The sequence below is a fragment of the Ciconia boyciana genome, chromosome 1 (genome assembly GCF_034638445.1).
Source record: "Ciconia boyciana chromosome 1, ASM3463844v1, whole genome shotgun sequence".
Taxonomy (NCBI): Eukaryota; Metazoa; Chordata; class Aves; order Ciconiiformes; family Ciconiidae; genus Ciconia; species Ciconia boyciana.
In genome coordinates, this window is record NC_132934.1 from 213,393,481 (window position 1) to 213,414,648 (window position 21,168).

The following is a 21,168-nucleotide window of genomic DNA, read 5'->3' on the forward strand; positions in this document are numbered from 1 at the left end:
ATTTCAAAGGGGTCTAGGGGAGCTAAGTACCTAACTTCTTGTCTCAGTGAGATTTTTTGTTAATTCACTTGGTCTTTTTTTAAAATCTCAATCTTGCAACAGTCATGTTTAGGGTTTTTAAAAGTTTCATGAAAAATATTGTATTCAGTAAACTGAAGCTTAACTTGAATTGGTATCTGCAAAGGTTGTGTGTGAATATTAAGGACTTAATATGGCTTCAGACTCAAGTGGATGCTCAGGTACAATGATGGTAAATGTCAGTAAGGTTTACTGCAGTCCTGTGGTGCTACCGTGACACAGGCATGACTGTATTGAAGTTCCACAGTAGAAATATTTTACTAATGTGTAGCAACCATTAAAACTTTTATCTGGGGCACTTCAGAAGTTCAAGACATTGCTGGTGGGAGTCAGAATTTTCCAGGTTTCTGTGAATGGAATTAGCTGTATCTGCGACGTAAATGATTAGGTGGTGCAAAGATGGTGTTTGACAGCTCTAGACAATTGTCCCTATGACTGTGAACTTTTCTTCAGCAGCAGAACAAAATCTGCACAAGCAGGTTTCCAACAGAGTAGGAGTAAAATTATCCTGGATAAAATGTTATGAAAAAGATATTCCAAGGTCTAAGGAGCTGCGTGGGGACATAGACTCCAATGTATGTTTACCGTTTCTTTCACTTACTTTGCAGAGCTGCCACACAGTGAGCATTCCTTTTACATGCCTTTCTGCAATATATAGCACACTGCCTGCCCTCAGCACTCTCACTTGTTTCATCAGCAGGCATCAACTGATTTAGTGTATAAAGTTATTTTGTGTGAGAAAGCTGACATTGCCTTGCTTCCAGGTATGGTGAGTGCAGCGAGAAGGCATGCGCCAGCATGTGGATTACAGTGCATCTGTCAATAGTTGGTTTAACTTAGTTCCCTTGATTTTACATCAATTTGGCAGGCTTGCTATGTGGCTTTCCACTGTTTTTTTCTGTTTCCTGGTGCTCGTTTTAATAGGAAAAGTATCCAGCCTGCTGTATTTAGTCACAGAACAAGTTGGTATCAAACTAGCTATTAGAATGATAGTTAGAATTCAGAACAGCAGTTTAATATGAAAACAGGTTATATACAATGTTTCTACTCATTCAGTAATAAAACCTCCTATGTTATATGAACTAATCTGGTTTTGGCATTTGATTATGTGACCTTTAAAAGTGAGGAATCTTCATAAGTGCCCTTTTCTTGTGACTTTTTTGTTTTATCTAATATATGCTACCAGTTCTATTACAGAACTATTCATTGTCAGTTGAATTCTGAGGTTGGTAGTTGTGACAACACGCCTAGGGAATACTGCTGACATGCATATCCCTTCAGAGGGTGGTTTTGTTCCAGCTCTGACAATGAAAACTGATATCAGAGTTGCAGTGAAAGGCAAATATTCATAGTGCTAGGAGAACAGAAGGAGAGGGAAAGAGATGCATATTAACAAGTGGACTCGATAAAACAAGCCCAATAAAGAAACAGAGACAAAGGACTGGAAAAGAAACAACTGCTTGTTTGATTTGCAAGAATGTAAGATACAGCCCGCAGCAAGGGATGCAATAAGTAAGTAGTGATAGAGGCCACTGTTCACGAACATATCTTTACTCAGGATAACACTTCAGGATGTCCCAAAAACATGGGCCTGAGTGCTGCCCTGGGCGGGATTATTGTTGTCAACAAAACATCTTGTTTCGTGTATTTCAGAACTGTTAAGAACTTGTCAAAAGTGACAAAGGCTGGTGAACATATGACATTTTGTAAATCATTCATTTATCTTTTTTTTTTCTTCTTTTCTGCTTGCCCTTTCCTCCCTTTAGATCTAACTTCTAGCACGAGTACAACAAAAAGCATGGAAGAGAAGAAGAAAGAGGAGAAACCAGAAGAGCAACTTACAGAACCTGAATCAGCTTTCCCAGAAGCCTTACTAGAATTTCAGTAGGTTTAATATATTTAACTTTTCACTCATATAGAATATGTGAATGGATAAAGCAGACAACAAAGACAACTTATCCGATTCAGAGCCTGAGCTGATTGACTGTGGCAGTTGTGTACTGTTCTTTTGTGTTCTTGTTTTGGGTTTTCAAGGCTATTTCGGAAAGATAGACTTTTGAAACTATACCTATAAGAAAGCATTTAAGTGGGTCAGAAATAATTTTATGCCCTTAGGCTATAACTTGGGAAAAAGACTTTTGTTAAAATCAAAAAAAACCCACATTTTTGTCTGTTAGTAGCAAGCTTTTGATCAGCCTACTCTGAAGTTGCAAGATCACATTTGATCGTATTTTTTAGGATTCCTTGGTGCTCACAGAGGCATGTAGTCACTAGCCAGAACCTCAAGACCTACAGTTTGCTCCCTTGGTGCAGCCGAGAGCAGAGCACAAAGGAAAGTGTTTTCTTTTGAAAATAATGGAGGGATAACTTAAAGGTCTCTTAAAATCAAGCAGAGAAAAATAAGAGCCAAGAGAGGAATATCTGAAGTAGTTACAAAATAGTCCAATTTTTTTGATCTCCAGTCTCTTGGGTAGATGATTAAAAGGAGAAAAATTAAGTTCTGTGACTTTTACCAAAGAGACAGAAATTGAAAGGGAAAAACCTCAACAGCATCCAATATTCAACTATTATCACCATTTAGGGAGCAAGGAGTAGTGCTTTGGTGTAGAAATGAAAAGCGGGGTAAGCAAACTGAAGAGCAACCACATACAGTTCTAGTGACATCTATAGGAGTTTACAGGGTTTATGTGGGATTTTCTGTTTCATTTTACAAAGAACAGGGTACAAGTTTCCATAGTGAACCAGACCAGATTTAGCTGAATCATGTCATGAATAAATACCACCCAAAAAGTCTACAAACCAACTCATCTATTTTGATAAGAAATAAGCAAACTCTATTACTAGGCTGAGAAAAAAAACACACCACTTTCTAAGAAAATTATTATTATGCATATTCAAATATCCAAGCAAATTACTCATTTGTCTGAAGAGTCTTCCACTGAAATGGGTGCTATACTGACACAGGATATTTAGTTTCTACAGCAACAGCAGGGGAAAAGGGAAGAAAAGTATTTTTCTTTCTGTCTTTATCATTCTCCCTCTCTCCTGTCTTTCCCTCTTGCTCTCTCTTTCCCTCTCTCTCTTCACCTCTGTAATTTCTCTGTACCACTTGATTGAACAAAGCAGCATAATCATACAAGTGAATATCTCACATTCTGCTTTAGGATTTATCAAGTGTGTAGTATTTATTTAATATAAATTAATACTACATACTAATAAGCAGTACTTCTATTCCTGCTTTTTCTTCTGTACATTGAAGAATGGTTGCTGTTCTTAGTGAGTTTGTTATTTTGCATTTTCAGTACAGTTTTCTGCTTCAGGATTGCTTAGGAACAAAAATCCCATGAATTACTTGCCCTAGTAACATCCTATAGAAGACTGACAAAACTGTCATGGTACTAGAGAGGAGTGTTGTTTCTAGATGATTAAATCATCTAGATGAAACCTAGTATACAGAGTTGAGAAAAATAGTATCAAAGGAATCATAAATTTAGCTGTTTTCTAGCTTTAATCTGCCAAATACCATAGAAAAATATTGTAAATTTTTGACATTAACAAAGTGATGGATATAGACTGCCACTTCATGGAAAATCTTAAAGTAGCAGAAATTAAGATCAGCATCAGTATTCAAAACACAGAAATGGTTTAAAATGGCAGGTAATTTAGGAGGTCACACTGTGTGGCCAAGCTGTTACCTCTGTCTAATAAGTGATATATTTTTGCTGTAGCCATCACCACCATACCCCCACATCTCTGTTCTAGTCTCTCTAACTAATATCCTTGTACTTAATGGAGGACCTGAAGAATACCTTGGAGCACACTGACACCAGAGGGTGCAAATCTAGTAACCTGCAATTTGCATGACTGAGTGATCCAAACTTAGCCGGGAAAAAATGATCTTTTAAAACAACTTAATACGGTGTGTGTGTGTGGGGGGGGAACCCCAAAACAAAAACTCAAGGAACAGTAGCTGTTGAAACAGTAAAAGATACTGTGATAATTATATTACTTGCCTCTATTGTGCCGTATGGTGAATGAATTCTGGGAACAGAGGGAAAGATTACAGAGAATTTTGCAAAAGGATGCCATTTGCAATCCAACATTTCTCATTCTAGAAAAGAGAACACCAGAAAAAAATACTTATTTTACAGCTGTGGCAAAGAGGATGACAAGTAGTCTGGGAAAATTGTGAAAGCAGTGAGCTAGTTCTTTGACAAAAATGTATAAACATACTTAGAGGATACTACTCGGGCTGCAGTCCCTATTCCCTTAGCACTTCTTAAAGGCTAACAAGTTCTTGGTGTACGACTGCAGTTTATGAAGCTCAACAAACCACATTTTCAGAAGAATTGAATCCCATTTAATTCTCCAGTTTGGAATTCATCTGACCTATGTCTGGGTGAGTTGCCTAGGCTTCCTCTGTAGTGAGTGGTGAGTAATAGATATTTCTGGAGCACCAATAATCTTGTCCTAAAAGAGACCTGTGCAATAGGTCAGCTAAACCACATCCAGAAAGAATAAACCAGCTTAATCCTCTCTAGTGGTTACAAAGGCACAGTATACTCGGGGAGTCTGTTTCTCAGTAGGAATATGAGATCCAAACTAACATGAAGGTCCAGGTGTATATGGGAAATCATTTCTTTATGTGTAGTAAGCAGACAGTGGTATCTACCCAAATGAGTCAAGCAATATGGTACAAAAATAATACATTTCAGTAGTATTTACATCTTAGATACAGTAGTAGTATTTAGCTTAGATAACATTTCTCTCTATTCTGTTTTTGTAAGAACGTCTCTTTCTTTACTCTTTCTCCACAGAATTGAGACAAAAGAAGCAGCAATTGATCGGGTTTTGTTTGATCTGAAACAAGTGGGAAAAAAGAACAAAGAATATCATGAAAGAGTAAGTGAGCATGCATCCTTCTCCCAACACATTTTATATGTGGTATTTTAACTCACAGATTCAATTTCTTTCTTTTAATCCTAATACTATGTTCACTAAAACTAGTCATTGCAGTGAATTTCTTACAGTTGATGAAACTAGAGTTAGTGAGTCACTTGATGTGCTAAAAGTTAAAGTGTTATCTGAATTAAATGTGACATAAAGCATAAATGTCCTAAATATAACCATGCAAAAAAGTAGCTGCAGGAGTAGAACATTGCAGAATAGGACACAGCAGTGAGGTAAAGTGAGTTCAGTGAAGGTGTTTTCCAATGCACATGAGATCCTTAGTAACCACCTAAGCATTTAATCTTACTCTGCAGCAAACATAGGACAGCAAGCCCGCTTTCAGTGGGTAACTTTACTGCAGTACATTCAGCTGTGCCTTTTCCAACAATCCTGCCAATATTCCTCAATATTTCAGTGCACAAAGAATAAACGGTATTAACTTCATTTTTGTCAGTAGTATTAGCAGATCTAACCAAGTATTGAGATATGCTGACCTTCTTTGATTCACTTCTGAGGTAATGGAATTGCACAGATTTCTATGAGAGTTTAGTTATTCTTGCAAACTTGGGTACAATGAAAACTGAACAAAGAAGAAGGAGCGTCACACAATTGTCTAGGTGTAATTTTTAGCACTGCTTGATGAAGACTCACTTTCTTGTGGATTGAGAGTTGTGTTAGGTCATTTTTAGAACAAGGTTATGTAACTACTGATCGCATCTGAGTGACACTTTAAAGAACCGTATATATGAACGGTATATGAAGAACTGTATATAAAGAACCGTAATATGGCATCTGATGACTGAGAGCAGTGAACTTTGAAAGTGGATATATATACAGTCACCTAACAAAATGAATTCAAATAGCTCAAAAGTCCTTAAACTGGATCGTCTGATTAAACAATGTTGCAGCCTTCACTTCCTATAGCAGCAAAACATGGAAACAAACAATGCGTCTCTGTCCTTCCCATGCCTGATACTTGCCCTTCTTTTACAAGTATCCATCTGTTTAGCTCTCCTTGGTGTTCCTTTCAGTCTTAAAGCCTGGATGGTGTTTCATTTGTGGCCTTACCTGTCAGTGGAAGTGGCATTTGGCTCTTCTCTCTGCAAACATCTGAAGTCTCTTATGGTTATTCGCCCAATCTGCTGCTAGTCCACGGTCTCTCAAGGACTCCTTCATATTTTAGACTGTGCAAGGTACTTCAGGGCATGCTTGAGGTGCTATTTGTTTAATTTACCCATGTTTTGACAGTTCATTGAGCTCCATTCTTTGTTTCCTGCTTAATATTTCTGAGTGGTTTAGAGTTAATACTTCTACAAGTGAGGAATGCTTGAGAATCTCTACTGCATAGTTACTGTTACAGTTTGGCTGCTATGGTTGTTTGCTCCTTTATGGTATCCTTTGTGAGCAAACATACACGATCAGTAATTTCAAATAATTTGAGTGTCACTTGAGAGGGTCATGGCAAGGGGTTATAATCACAGTTGTGGAATCAGTAGGTATAACTAATTCCAGCTCTGACAAGACTTTCTACTGTGGTTATATGGAAGTGGCCTGATTGTCTGACAACATTTCTACATGAAGGTGGTACATTGTCATGAAGAACATTGATGTGAAGTAAATAACTTCTACATATAAATTTTGTTATTAAATTGACCCACAAGGAACTTTCTTTCCAGGCAATGGAGGACTATTGATGCGCTGCACCAAGTACAGCAGTCATTTGTCTCTCATTTCCTTGTAATGGTCTTGAAGTTACTGAGAAACTTCTGAGACTTGCAAACTCTCCCCTCTGCTCCATCCTTTTTGAATACGAAGAATAGATGCTTAGCTGAGTGTTTTTGCAGTGCATCCTGGCACTAGGTTAGATTTTACTTTTCTTCATTACTTAAATTTGTCACTTTGAAAACGAATTTGAAAATGTTTTAATACATGCCTTTTCTTCCGTTGTTCTTTCATAGAATGACCTTCTGAAGGAAGAACAGCAGGCACACATCAGGCGCATACTAAGACAAATAGAAGAAGAGGAGAAAGAACAAGATGAAAAGGAGGTTGTAACTAGGGATGATGTGGAAGAGTCACTGAAAGCAAAATGGCAGTATGTTAGGGACAAAGAACAACTTCTGAAAGGTATGTTGTGAGTTGTGGAAGTGTGGTTTGCAGTTCACACAGTTGGGATTGAGTACTTTTTTTTGCATTTTAAATAGAGATTCAACTTCCTTGTTGCATAAAAAGCATAAAGCTTTTCCTACCCAAAATTGAGCGCTCTCAATGTGGTATGAGATTGTTGAGGGCTTATAAGTAGATCTGTTCCTTCCAAGTGAGGTATAGTACTGTGCAAGTACAGAGGCTTCATTTTTTCTATAAAGTTGAAACTCATTAAAGCCCTATGCACTGGCTCCACTGGTAGATTAAAAAAAAAATATTGATGGCAGTAAAAATGACCTGTTTTGGCTGTTGAAAATTCTGTCTGCCATCCCTGAGATTCTCAGTGGGAGACATGTGTCCTTGGTTACAACATTTCAGTGAGAACTGCTCTCTCCCCTTGGCATAGTTTTCAGCAATGGTGGTGGCCCTTGACACTATGTGAGGCCATCATGTTGTAAAGTATTGTAGTGTAGAAGAATCACCCTTCTTTCTCCAATCCCAGTGAAAGTGCCTTTATTGAAGAATTTGATGAAGTCATAAGAATTATGAAGTATCAGTTCAAGAAATGGTAATGTGCTTGTCTTCCGATGTTCTTATTTTAATAGATCTGTACTCCCAAATTGAAGAAACTAGCCAAAGACTTTCAGTAAAGCAGGGTGAGAGAGATTATTGGTTGGAGTACAAAAATGTAGGAAGTAAAACACAGGCAAACAAGATTATGAATCTGGAAAAAGACATCAAGGAAGTCAAAGATGACCTTCACAGGGCTACAGGTCAGTTTACAGCTAGTGTAATGCAAGTCTTACAAGGTCTTTCTGTATTACTTCTGGAATTAATTAAATTATAAATGTAGTTTGATGTCAAGTTATGGTAACTTACATCAACTTTTCCAAGACAGTGCACCTAAACTAGGCTGCATAATCCTATAAAATGGAAGAACTCTCTATCTCTATGAAAGTCCCTTTATTAAAGAGTTTTATAAAGTTCAGAAATTATGAACACTTAAAGAAACTGATAACCTTGTCTGCTGATGATTTTCTTGTAAAATATAGGCAACCCATATTTTTAAAATGTTACTGTGAAGGACAGCGGTTTTCTAAAAATAAGTCTACATGATTTAGGTCGCCTACACACAGGTCTCCCTTAGCAGTTATACTTGAAAATGTTGAATCCGCTCTTGTTGCTTCTCATCATGCTACAAGCACTTCCCATGTTGAAAACTCCTTTGACAGGAAAGTAGTGATCTTGTTCTTGGAACAGAGTCTTTTGAATTGAGCATACTGGTTTAAATGCAGAACTAGAGGGAGCCGTTTAGCCAGTGGTCTGAACTTCCCCTCCTAGTTGCACAGTCTCGTGTATGAGGCCCTGCAAAATTGCCAGTACAGACATATACAAATACTGGGAACTCTTTTGATACTGACACAACAGTGGAATTAATTTGAGAGCTTATTTATTCTGGTGCTGAGTGCTTTACAAAATTTTCTTTACTACATTATTTTAAAATCATTTAAATATTTTGCTGTTACATAATCCATGCTTCTAACGGGAGAAGGATGTCCTGGTTTTCTTCCTTTACGTCCTCTCAGTATGCATGACCATAGCCAAGCAGCTGGTAGTAACAGGCAGTGACACTGCTCTAAGGGTCTCTGTATATTCTGTGCCAACCATTACCAGGCATCAACTACTGTGGATAAGAGCCAGCTAGCTATCTTTTTGTCTCTTGAACCATATTTTATTATGATTAAGATCTGCGCTGTGTTTTCCACATTGCCAGATAGCTTGTCAGATATCCATCTCTGTATTCAGGAAAGGTTGATATTTTTCATTATGCATTTTCCATGTTCTTAATCAATTTAAAATGTTGTTATATAGCTGCTGAAATATGAAATGAAAAAGAGAATGGGCTTTTATATAGAATGCCAGAATGAGCCAGTAGGAATATTCATTCTGACCTCCTGCATGTCACAGGGTACAGAGCCAAAAATTTGCGGTCGAACGGAAGTGTATTTATAGAAGGACTGTTACAGAGGTACATATAGCAGTTGCCTAATTAACATACTGCAGAATGATGCTGCCGGTACTGGATGTTAGCATACCATTTTACTCAGCTTCCTAAAATCGAACTTATAAAGTGGCTGGGGAGTACAGTCTTCTAGCCTACAAACAAACAAACAAACAAACAAAAAAAAACAAAGCAAAACCAACCAACCAAACAAACCCAAAAACCAACTAACAAGCTTTCAGAGTGATGTGGCAGCAAATTGGGCTTGTTCACTCCTTGAATGTGTAATAGGCTTAGGGAGTAAGCACAGGTGAAGAGGTTTCTGTCTCTGTAGGTACCACTGAAGGGCTTGACACTGGCACAGTTCATGTGGTCTGGAGATGACATTTTAAACAAAACTGCTGGAGGGGAGAGGAAGCAAGAGAGAGCCATACACTTACATGAGGTCTGGGGAAAACAGTGTTGCAGTGAGACAGTTAGGGAAAATAGCCTCCTTAGAAACTGTAAGTATGCCTGAACAGTCCTTCCTTTTCTTCATTCTCCCAGTACAACTCAGGTTGTTTAGCTGTCTGAAAGAATGAAAAGATGAATTAATTATAGTATGTAACTACTTCCATTTAATTCTGCCAAGTCCTGATGGTGGATTGATTAAGGCAGGCCACCTTCCACAGTGTTCAATTAAGAACTAATGCACAACTAATGCATCTTTCATATTTGACTGCCTTTGACTCCACAGTGGGTCCATGACCAGATACTCATTTACAGCCAGATCAGCAATAGGCTGTCTGCAACGCAAGTGAAGAGCTAGGCTGAATTTCAAGCCTCTGGAACAAGCATGAAGTGCCTTCCTTCAAAGAAAATTACTACAATCTCATTCATTCCTTCAAAAGGAGAAAATATCAGGCAGCAGTGGGCTATTGAGAATAGCACAAAAACAGCTGAAGGGAAGGATGAAATAATTAAATAGGAAGTGACTAGAACTTGAAGCCAAACAAATTCAGTTAGGCGTAAGACACACTTTCTAAATAATGACCGCAAGTAACGATGAGAGCAAATAATTGACGCAATTGCCACATTCTCCATTTTGTCCTGTTGTCAAATTAGAACCCCCTGGAAGGCTGAGATAAGTCAGAAAATTTATTAGGCTCTGTATAATAACTGTCTGAAAAAAATGCCACGTGCATAAGATGATCCAATATGCTGCTATACCTAAAAAAATAAGTTTTCTAAGCAAATCTCCTGCATGACTCCAGGAGCTCTGCTATTGATAGAGACAAAATTGAGTGTTAAGATACTAATATTTTAGCAGAGAATTGCTCAGTTTATTAGCTGTTGTAGTTGCCAACAGAAATGCGTAAGCCACTTCAGATTTCTAGTTTTGTCGTTAACACTACTGTCCTTTGGGTTTAGGAGGACAATTTCTGTGGAGAAGGATGTTTGAATCCTTTTCTGTGGAGCATCTATGCATGTGATGCTGGCTGATAAGTTCCCATTTAGGAACATCATGCCAATTATGTATTTGTTGTCAGGAGAAATTGATGTCAGATAATAATTTCTGATTTTTTTTTTTGTTTTGTTTTGAAGAATATTATAGAAATGCTTTGAAAGCAGTGAAAGAAGAAAATGACAGACTGGTTGAGAGGCAAATGAAGTTAAGTAAGGAACAGGCCCCTGAGGTATTCCTTCTGCCTTTTTTGAAAGTGCTAACTGCATCATAGTTAGGATTCATGTACTTTGCATTAATAATTATTTTAACTTGAATTAAGACTTGGAACTTTGCTAATAAATTGAGAGCAAAATAAACGGTAAATCTTCTTACTAAACATGGCATTGGTTATTGTTATAGACACATGTACTTTTTTTTTTTTACATCAGACTAACAAGGAGTAGATATGAGGGCATTTTACAAACAAGGTACAGGAAACGGGAGCACCATGCACTGGTATGACTTGTTCAAGAACATGTCACTTTTGCTGTGACCTTGATTTTGATGTTTGCATAGACTTCAAAAACAATAACACACTAAGAGATTGTCTGCATGGAAATATACATCAATTTGAAAAAAAAATTGTTGGTTTGTACTTATGAAGTACATTTTTAAAATGCCAAAATAGTGCAGTGTACAGTAAAATTTAGGCTTATTGATATATAGATTTTTTTGTCATCTCTGCCAGCTCTGATTTGCAAACATGATTTATGAAGTATTTATGGTGATGACTTCTTACACTCACAAAATGCAAGGCATACTTCAGTACAAACCACTGTTTGGGCCCATTAGGTGTTTAAGTTCCTTGACTTCGGTGCTGGAATTTTCAGTAATGTGAGAACATAATCCAAAGGACTATGTTCACGGTGATCTACAGGGGCATCTTCCCTAGCAGTTGTTCCTTTCCTCTTACTGACATCAATAATTAAATTATAGCCTTGGCTCATTAGCATAGACCTCTACATGTTTAAGTCACTTGTCATAGATCAGTACTGCCTCATTTGTGATTTTGCTTGGGTTTTTTAATAGCTAAAGGTTTGATTTCCTGAAAACAGGAAGATTTGAACAGTAGTAGGAACACAGCAGAACTTGTTAGGCAAAAAGAAAATGTCCTGTTTTAATATGGGAAATCATAAAATATTGGTAAATTGCTTGACATATAAACTGCACTAGGCAGGGTGATGGGGAAGAAACAGCTGGCCTTGTGGACTAAATCCCCTTGTAATCCCTCAGGGGATGCTGCAGTCTCTGGTGTGACTGTTTCTTAATTATTTCCTGCTAAACAGCAGAAGGTTCTTCTTTATAGTGTGCAGCACTGTCAAAGTCCTGCTTTCAGATGACACGATCGTAAATTGTGTTTTCTCAGAATGCTGTGAGATACTTAGACAAAAACAGTTGCAGAGAAATTGAAGAGAACGAATGGCTAAAACAAGAGGTAAGATCACTTGCGTACAGTTTATCATGGTAGTTCAGGTTTGAAATAGCGTGGCCTACAGTCATAACTGTTTCCAGTGATGAGCATCTGAAGACTTTCCTAGGAAAAGGAGAGCAATTTTCCTGTAATTAATCTGTCATCCTCAGTAGCAAACAGTGTATGTGGTGAATAAAGGTAAAAGGTGAACATCTGCTTTCACAAATGGAGGACTCCTTTTCCTGCCCAAGCAGTTATATGAAGGACTACAACATTCCATACAATTAAGTGTTTATATCTAGGGATATTGGGGTACTATATAGTGTAAAGGCTCAAGCATATAAGTATCTGAAGAGCGTAGTTTTGAATTGCATTAAAGTTCTAGTGCTGCTATATTGAAAGAAAATGGATATGGATGTTGGGAACATTTTTGAAACAAGGGCTTGAGACAGCTTTAAATGGGAGATAATAAAGAAACCCTGGAGATTAGTACACTGAGGAGAGGAAAACCAAAATCGTATGTAGTTGTAATTGATTACTTGATAGCTTGTATACTGTCCTTTAATGGCAATTTAGAGCTATATATTAGATAGTTGTAACTTTTCTTGTCAAGAAAAAACTTTTTTGTGAGACAAATTTAGGTAACTGATTTTTCCATGGTGAAAGTTTGATTGTGTTTTTTCCAGTCAATACAGGTTCTTTGTTGCGATCAAATCTAAGGAAGAGACCGGAGGGAGGAAATACCCTTCCCCACTTTTACAACCTCACAGTTTAGAACTGAGCAAAACTTTTTGGGAAATTAATAAATGAACATACTATTTTTCAGTGCCACATCAACAAACCTGGCAGAGGTTTCTCCTTTTGCTTACTAGTTTAAGATACTTGCCAGTATGCAGGGATACAGCTTTCCTTCTTTCCCTTAATGAGCTCTGAGCCTACATCTTTAACTTTCCAAGGAGGGTGTCCAAACCACAGGTTCTGAGGCAGCGAGGTAGGGGTCAATAGGAAAGAATTAATGCTTTAGTCTGTATAAACAGACAGGAGCTTGAATCTGTACATCCTATCACTGAATAAGTATGAATTCCCTTCCCATTTCCCTGTCTCACTGAACACTTACGAATTTTACACACATTAGCCAGTGTCAACAAGGGAGATTCACTTTGGAGTACTCTTATTCCTGACAGGTCCTTGCCTCGGAGTTGAGGGATTTGGGTTTCTTTCCTCTCAACTAGAAGTTTCCTATGTTATGAATTATTTTCCAATGTTACTGGTTTCCTATGTTGTGAATTAGTGCTTTGAATTATTGTGGAAAACAAAACTATTATCACTAACTTCTCCAGTCCTCTGAATTCACCCATTCATTTTCTCTGCTTTTCTTCTACAGATGAAATGTTTTCTTTCAGGCTAATATTTATATGTAACTGACAGACTCTTCCAGTATTTTCTTTTGGGAAGATAGATAAACCAAAAATTTCAGTTTTGTCCCAGTTCAAAATTTATAATTTTTTCAGTTTGGCCACTGAACTGAAAAATTACTTACCAAAACAGCCCTAAACTAGTTACCTCCAAATTTGAACAGCTTTGGAGACGTCAGTCACATTTTTCCATGGTTACTGTGTCACACCAAGATGGCGCAAAGCTGCATCACCTCATCGTGCCAAGCCACATCCTGTTACTGGTTAATGTCCTGTCATTTTCACTTTTTTCAATCCCTGGGAGAAATGGGAACTAGTTTTTAACTGCAAATTTGAATGATAATAGCTGGGTTAATTTGGCTTTGGTAAGAGCAGATGCATTCACTAGGTACTGCTTTTAAACATGTGCATATGGCTAAGATTTCTGGGAAGGTATTCGTCCCATAGTACATTCCACTTCCCAGTGAAGGGGGTAAGAACTTGCTTGTACTTCAGGAAAAGTGAGAGGAATTGTGGGAACTGAATAACTGTTACTATAACTTCATGGCAATATGGGGCGATTACCAGTCCAAAAGAAAGTAGAGCCTGGGGTTTAGCCAATGGCGTGGCTAACTTGGACTGAAAGCTTCACTAATTCTGGGTAAGAAGGTTTGGTGTATAGGCAGGAATTAGAAAAGCAACACTTGCTGAGCAAGAGCCTGAATTTAACTACAAAGAAGGTTTTACTTTCTCTAAGCTCTGATGTGAAAGCAAAAAAGAAAAATCCAGAGCTTCTGTCTACCAGACCTGTTTGACTACATGAGAAGGTTCTGCTATCAGGGTTGCATAGCCCAAATGTGTGGCTGTGCCTGACAGAGTTGTGCCAGTAAAGGGTTCTAATAAAGGTGTGAAAGAACCACAGAGGCCTTCCCTCTGCCTGAAAACGTGTCACTGTGTTTCTCCACCAAATGTCCAGTCTTGCTGGTACAGCTGCGTTCTTTCTAGGTATGTGCTATTAAGTTACTATGAAAACTTTCCAAAATGGGTATAGTCTTTCTAAGATGATCTTTTTTTTTTTTTTTTTTTAATTGTCAAAAGGTTAAGATATACCAAAAGGAAGTAAGTGATTTGAAAGCCTCTATTCAGCTCCTGGAAGAAGAAAATATCAGTTTAGTGGCAAAACTGATTGATAGCAAACTTCAGAATCTGAGAGTGCCCAGGTAAAATGATGCCTTTACAGACTCAAAAGTGATTAATTTTTTTTGAAAGATAATGCCACCTTCTGCCTCTAGAGCTGTTTGGGCTCTCCCACAGCAAGGCCAAGGTAGTTTCCCAGTTGAGGGGAGGCAGGATTTGACTGAGTATGTGTGGGACTTGTATCTTGGGAGGATGACAGTGACATTGTAACCTCCTAAATACCAAAATTCAGGGAAGAAACTGCGTTCTTTAGTAATCCATTAAGACCTAGCGACACTCACTTTCTTTTAGTGGGGATACCATTGGGGCTTGGAAATAGTTTCTTTCTCTTGTAATTGTCTCAGACCCCGCTTCTCAGACCAAGTGCTGAGGAATAGATTTTTCCTTTACTGTTGGCAAAATGTTTAAGGATGTGAAGATTAATATGCAAATATGTGGGGTTTTGCAATCTCAAGTGAAACAGATGACCTGGTACTGAGTAAGGAAGAGGCCTTGGGATAGGTCTGTCTGTAGAGGTGTCTGTAGTATTAGTTTCTTTTGTATTGAAATTATTTAACTTGTTCCCTAGAGAAAGATTAATTTAGCTGCAAAATGTCAACACGAACAGTATCAAAAGCACAAGGTAACAATGGGAATGATCCATCTTCATTTTCCAGTCCCAGCTCAGTGATTTTAGCCATATTGCATAAAAAAGTTCCAAGTCTTAAGAAGTGACCATTTTTCTCTCGTCTCCAAACTTTGGACTGCTTTTAAGTGAGAGCTGCCAGCTGTGGTTTGAATCTTGGACTGACTGGAGACTATAACATTTGTTTTCTTTTAGTCTTATGAACATACTTGAACTTAGGAACTAAGAATAAAAAAGAGCAGCGTATTAGCAACTAAGCTACCTGGCTGCCTCCATTGCATTTTTAAACCATTGCGCTATTCTGCATTTGTGGTTAAGCAGCAAATGGCTTTCAGAAGGGGTGCCCCCCCCCCCCCCCAAAAGATTGCACAGGACAATTTAGAGAGAAAATTCAGACCTCTAATATGAGTTTCACTTTTTTTTTTTTTAATTTCATAGGCATTTGTTTCTTACCCAGGCAGCTGGCTTGCAAGATGAATTTCCTAAGGATGAAATGAAAGAAGTGGAGTACAGAAAGTATGCAGGTAATGCACATGCCAGCAGCTTGTAAGAATTGATAAATCACTGCACTGAACATTTAAATACTTTTTATTTCTTAAGTTTTTTATCAAACTGCCTGTTTTACATGGTGAACACTTAATTTCCCACTTAATTGCAGCCACCACAGCAATGATAGACTGTAGTTTGTGTTAAGAAGACAAAACCATAATCTGCCTGTAATACAGTTTTAAAATTGAAATTGGTGTTTAGATTGTTGAATGTAATTACTGATAGAGCTAGCCTGGAATGTGATTAATAGGATTGGCCATCTTTTATGAAGATATAATTCATATCTTAATCAGTTCTTTACTGATCCATATACTTCATTATATCTTGTCCCTGAGAGGACACTCTTGAACTCTACACTGGCTTTCACTTGAAGTCTACGTGCACTTTACAGTCATTCAGCTCATAGAGATACACCAGAGTTAAATTATAAATAAATCCCTAGCAAGAGCAGATGAAGCTGCATGGAGCTTAGCCTGAACTGAAAATCTTGGTAAGCAGTACTGAAGTTTGGGCTGAATCTCCATCTATTCGGGTAGGTGTACCCAGGAAAAGGATATACCATTAGGCAAGAAGGACTGTATGAGTGTGCTTATCCATTCAGGGTGGTTTGTATGGATTCCTTAGTATCGTGTTTTATTTACTCACTTTGTGTGAGTAGAAGAAAGAGAGGAAAAAAAAGGACAAAATTAAATCAAAGAGGTAAGTAAGTTCCAAAAACTGAAGCCATACGGTTACAAGTACATGAACAAGTCTGAAGTTCCAGCCATAGGTGGGCCTTTCTGGAACCATCAGGCACCAGCAAACATGTTGACTAAGACTTCTGAATTAGATACATGTTAACTTTGAACAGTTCAGCTCTATTACCTTTGCTAGACCTTTGCAATAGTTACTGGGAGGAGTGGGTTTTGCTCCAATAAGCTGGGGTCAAGTCACTGTCTGAGGCAAACCTATAACTTGGTAGTCCATGTCCAGAGTGGTCGATCATCCTGAGAATGTCAACTGCAAATGTGAGCTATTCAGGGGAGTTATAAGTAGACTAGCTGTGTTTCAGGAACTTGTATATATGTACATATAGAGATACATACATGGATATAGAAAAAGTTTATACTTGTTTTTGCTGCCTTTCCTTTTTTTTTAACTATTCAGGGATTTAAGTTGAACTGATAAAAGCTCCTTTTTTCCCCTGCCCCGTCCCACAGACCCATTACTTCTAAATTCCAATCAATTTCAGTCCCTGATCTTGATCAGAAATTGTGAACAGAAATAAACATAGAAAAATCAGTGAGCAAAATCAACATTTGGCTTGGATTGCCAATTAAAAATCCTACCAAGCTGTTCTTTACATCGCACCGGCCAAGCCACTTTAAAGATTGCAGGCAATGCTCATACCAACTACTAATTCTGATCTTCATAAAGCCTAACAATTACATACACATAATTGTTCTTCTCTTTAAAAAGCAAAGACAGGTGGAGATGAAAGCCTCAGAAGTGCCACAGTCCCCTGTCAGAACAAAAACACCTTTCCAAAGATTCAATGTAAAACAGAGAATGAGAAGCCTCAGGACAGTGATGAGGAGCTGTGGGAAAAGTCATTCACTCCAATTCTTGATAGCTTGTTGTATGAAGATGAAAAAGATTTCCAGGTATGAGTTAAAGTAATTGAGTCTTTCACTGACACAAACATATTTCAGTATGGGGCATGAGCTACTGCCAGGAGCATTCTATTCCCAATGGTGTTACGGCAGAAAAAACTCCAATGTCTTCTACCTAGTGTACAATTCAGATGCTTAATCATAGGCATCTGGTGCTATTTGAGATGATTAGGACACTCCCTGTCCTTCAGATGCTGGGCCAAAAGGTTCTGTGTCATACAGGCCACTTTGGATGCCTTAGGGCATTTCTGATAGCACGAGACACATTGTTTTGGCAATTGAATGGTGTCCTAGGAATCAGCATATGTGAGTGTCAAATTCCCCCTAGAAAGAATTCTGAATGTCACCTAGTGACAGTTTTCTATGATATTGCACAGACTCGTTTGCTTGGATGCTGGTCCTTTAGAATTTGTTGCGTAGCAGCATTAAAGGATCAACAAGTAATTTATTCCTTCGACAGAAGGCCAGGATGAAGGTGTTCCTGGGTACAAAATACAGGGGTTGAGATAATAAAAAGGTACAGCTTATATGTAAATAGGCAGAGTTTGTGTGGCTCTTGGAAGAGGTGGTGGCATCTGCTTCAGGAGATCCTTGATCCTAAGCTGCAAAAGGATGTTTTCTGGGTGCCTTTCATATCACACTCCTGAGTTACAAAAACTTGAATACATTTCTGAATAAACTAATTACTCTCAGAAAGTGTATTACTCTACATCATCGATTTCTACTGCAAATTAAAGAAGATGATATAGACATGGTGCAGACTGCAGGGCTTCCTGGGTAAAGATACTTCTGCATAATGTTTCTTTACTCTTGAATATTCTAGTCAAACTTACTCAATAACAAGTTTTAAAAACAAAACAAAACAAAACCAAAAACCCCAACAACAACTCTTTTTCTAGAAATTCGGCATTAGTTTGATTAATACCCTGCAACTTGTGTTCAGATAAATCATCCTGTTGCCTTGATCAGAGGCTAACATAAGGAGCAGCTCTGTCCTTAAGAGTCATTACAGAGAAAAGCTGAACATTTAACAAAATAAAATCCGTTCAGGTGTTTGTTTCCTTGCAGTTGTTGCCTTGGGAGAAGAACACTAGCTTTATTTCTTTCTTCCTGCTGTTAGCACTGCAGAGCCCGCGCCACTGAGGGGCATAGGTGCTGCTGACATTCTTGTACTTGCAAACAGTGGAGTTGCATTGGCAACTCTTATGAAAGCATTTATTAAATAGAGGTGATTCAAGAGCTTGCACTGTAGAGTTCCTTCTTCCCTCTCCCTGGCCTTGGCTGTATGGACCTGCTCCTGCCCTTAGGGAATCCATAGCGCCCATCGGCCTTTTCTGTAGCTGATTCACTTGCTAACTCAGCAGAAAAGCTTGCCTTTTTTTCTCCTCCTGAATTAGTTTTCTGTTGGGTTAGTCAACCAAATTGACTCAGAGGTTTGGAGAAAACCAGAGCCAGCACAGACGTGGTGGAAACACATGGCTGGACTTGGACCTCTCTCTCTTTTGGCAGTAGTGAGCTGTTGGATTAGTTTAATTCTTCCCACAGAAATGAACTTGGGAGCAGAATTTGGTTTGCAGAGAAAGTCTTATTGGTGAAAACACAGGCTGCAGCCTCCTAAGATGAGCTGGCTTGTAAACCAAGCCCATTAACACTGACATTACCAAACATAGCAACCCCAGGGCAGTGTCTTTACCTTTTAAAAGGAAAGTTGCTAGTTTTTTTGAAGAACAGCTGCTTTTCTGTGTAATTGCAGAAGAATAATGTTCTTTCTTCTTAAGGAATACTTAAAACTGGGTCCTCTGGAGACAAAGCTAATGTGCGTGGTTGGAAGAGCCATGCCTATTCATGAAGGACCAGAAGAAATGCCCGGCAGGAGCCACGTAGAAGATGGCATTATTGGTAAATCAGACAGGCACATCACAGCTCAGATGATTAAGGCCTTATCTAAAGAAAAGGTTGGTTAAAAATAGACAAGCTGCACTGATAACATAAAAACGTAACATTCTCAGTTCATTAAATATTTGCTCTGTTCTTCAAGGAGTGTGTGGCACTGGGCTTTGTGGAAACTATTTTTGAGCGCCCAAATAATGATTTACATATATAAGTTTAATGAGAGGTATGTCTGTGTGCAGATGGCTAATTGAAAGGTTGCTTTCCTTACCACTGTGAGAACTCCTGTGCACTTCTTGGGCTTCTCAATGCAAGTAGCTGCACAGATATCCAATAAAGGATCTGAGTCAATATTTAGGTGTTGTGTTCCTCGCTTGCAGTCTGTCAAATGTGGCATTCCCTCTTGGTCAGACACGGAATAGGTAAATGCAGGCTGTCATAAAATGTAGACCTGTTACAAAATACCTAATACCCTGCTAAAGCAGAATCTAATTTATCCAAGCATAATTCAACTATTGCTAGAAATTGAACGTTTGACTGCATTTTATGTCTCCATAAAACCCCTAATTATATTGAAATAACCAAAAATAAATTGAAAAAATAAAAAAACAGAGCATAAAAATAATCCATCTTAAATATCTTTTTTTTTTTTTAAGAATTGGCCAAATATGTTGTGTAACCCTGTATCTTTGGTTTGTGGCTAGTCTCTGTGAACATGTATCGTAGTGCATTGATTCAGCGGGGTTTTTTCCACTCCCATTGCACATCCTGGACACCCTATCAGGAGCACACAATGCAGTTACTTCCCCACAGGCACGAGTAGGTTTCTGACCTATGCGTTTCCTATTTAGAAACTTGTGAAAGCATTGAATAATCTGATTTAAACCCTTGACTGCTTAATCAGCTCTTTGGAATAAAGCTTTCTAAAAAACTTGAACATTTTAAACAACCGGTATTATGCAGTGTCTCATCTTCTCCTGTACTTCAGTGCAGACATCTTTCGTTTTCCAAGCGAGCTCAGATGTTGCAGCCCAGCAGGTGTCTCCTTGAGTTGCAGGGGAGTTGAACTGTTCTCTGGGCTCCACTGACTGCAGCTCCTCAGAAAGCAGGCTCACAAGCAGACATATAAAGGTAGGAGCCTTAATCTCAGACTGAATCTCACTTGTGTTGCCACATAGTGCACAGTTAAATGAGTTTGGACCTGTCCCTGCTGTAACCGAACTGAGCTACTGCAAAGACGGAGGAGACTCCTAGTGCTCGAGTGCTGAGAGAACAGGGATCCATACTTGCGAGGTGGTAATGTTTTCGGCACAACAGAAGCCTCCCCTTGGCTACGCTGACTTTCTTTGAGTGAAGTGCAAGCCCCAAGAAATGGCTTACTTGAAAGAGATCGGTTCTGCTCCATGATTAGTTTAGCTTTTCGTTTAGTCGCAGAATTAGAATACGCTTACGCTGAACAGTGTTTCAGTTAAAAGAAAGGCCTCTCCTTCTTCCCACCGCTTCCCAAAGGGCATTTACATTTCCTAGTGATGTAAATGTAGGGCCCATCTCTAGGCTTCTCTTTGCTTATGCCCATAATGCATAGCACCATATGTAGGACATATGGTAGGACAACATAACCTTGTACCTTGGAAAAAAGAAACTTCACCTCTTGAAGTCACCGTTTAGCCTTTTTCCATAAATGCCTGTGTGGGTGAGAAGGAGTTAAAAAGAAATCTGAACCATGCTAATTAGGGTACAAGCTGTGGGCAGCCTGCACAAGCCAGAAGCAACAGCCTGTAGCAAAACA

At 38.5% G+C, this 21,168-nt stretch overlaps 1 protein-coding gene across 6 annotated transcripts in view; it reads left to right on the forward strand.

The window, feature by feature from the left end:
- CCDC83 (coiled-coil domain containing 83) overlaps positions 1-20,773 on the forward strand; it is a 32,948-nt gene extending 12,175 nt beyond the window's left edge. For 5 of the 6 annotated variants that reach the window (XM_072855198.1, XM_072855189.1, XM_072855229.1 and 2 more), the window contains 11 exons: positions 1,845-1,962; positions 4,896-4,980; positions 6,987-7,155; positions 7,779-7,946; positions 10,760-10,851; positions 12,028-12,096; positions 14,565-14,686; positions 15,727-15,812; positions 17,296-17,480; positions 19,268-19,444; positions 20,368-20,773. In XM_072855198.1, the coding sequence (XP_072711299.1) occupies positions 1,845-1,962; positions 4,896-4,980; positions 6,987-7,155; positions 7,779-7,946; positions 10,760-10,851; positions 12,028-12,096; positions 14,565-14,686; positions 15,727-15,812; positions 17,296-17,480; positions 19,268-19,444; positions 20,368-20,445 (1,349 nt within the window). In that variant the 3' untranslated portion in view covers positions 20,446-20,773. The remainder of the gene's footprint in view (positions 1-1,844; positions 1,963-4,895; positions 4,981-6,986; positions 7,156-7,778; positions 7,947-10,759; positions 10,852-12,027; positions 12,097-14,564; positions 14,687-15,726; positions 15,813-17,295; positions 17,481-19,267; positions 19,445-20,367) is intronic. The other variant, XM_072855209.1, reaches the window with a different exon arrangement.
- The last annotated feature ends 395 nt before the right edge of the window (positions 20,774-21,168 follow it).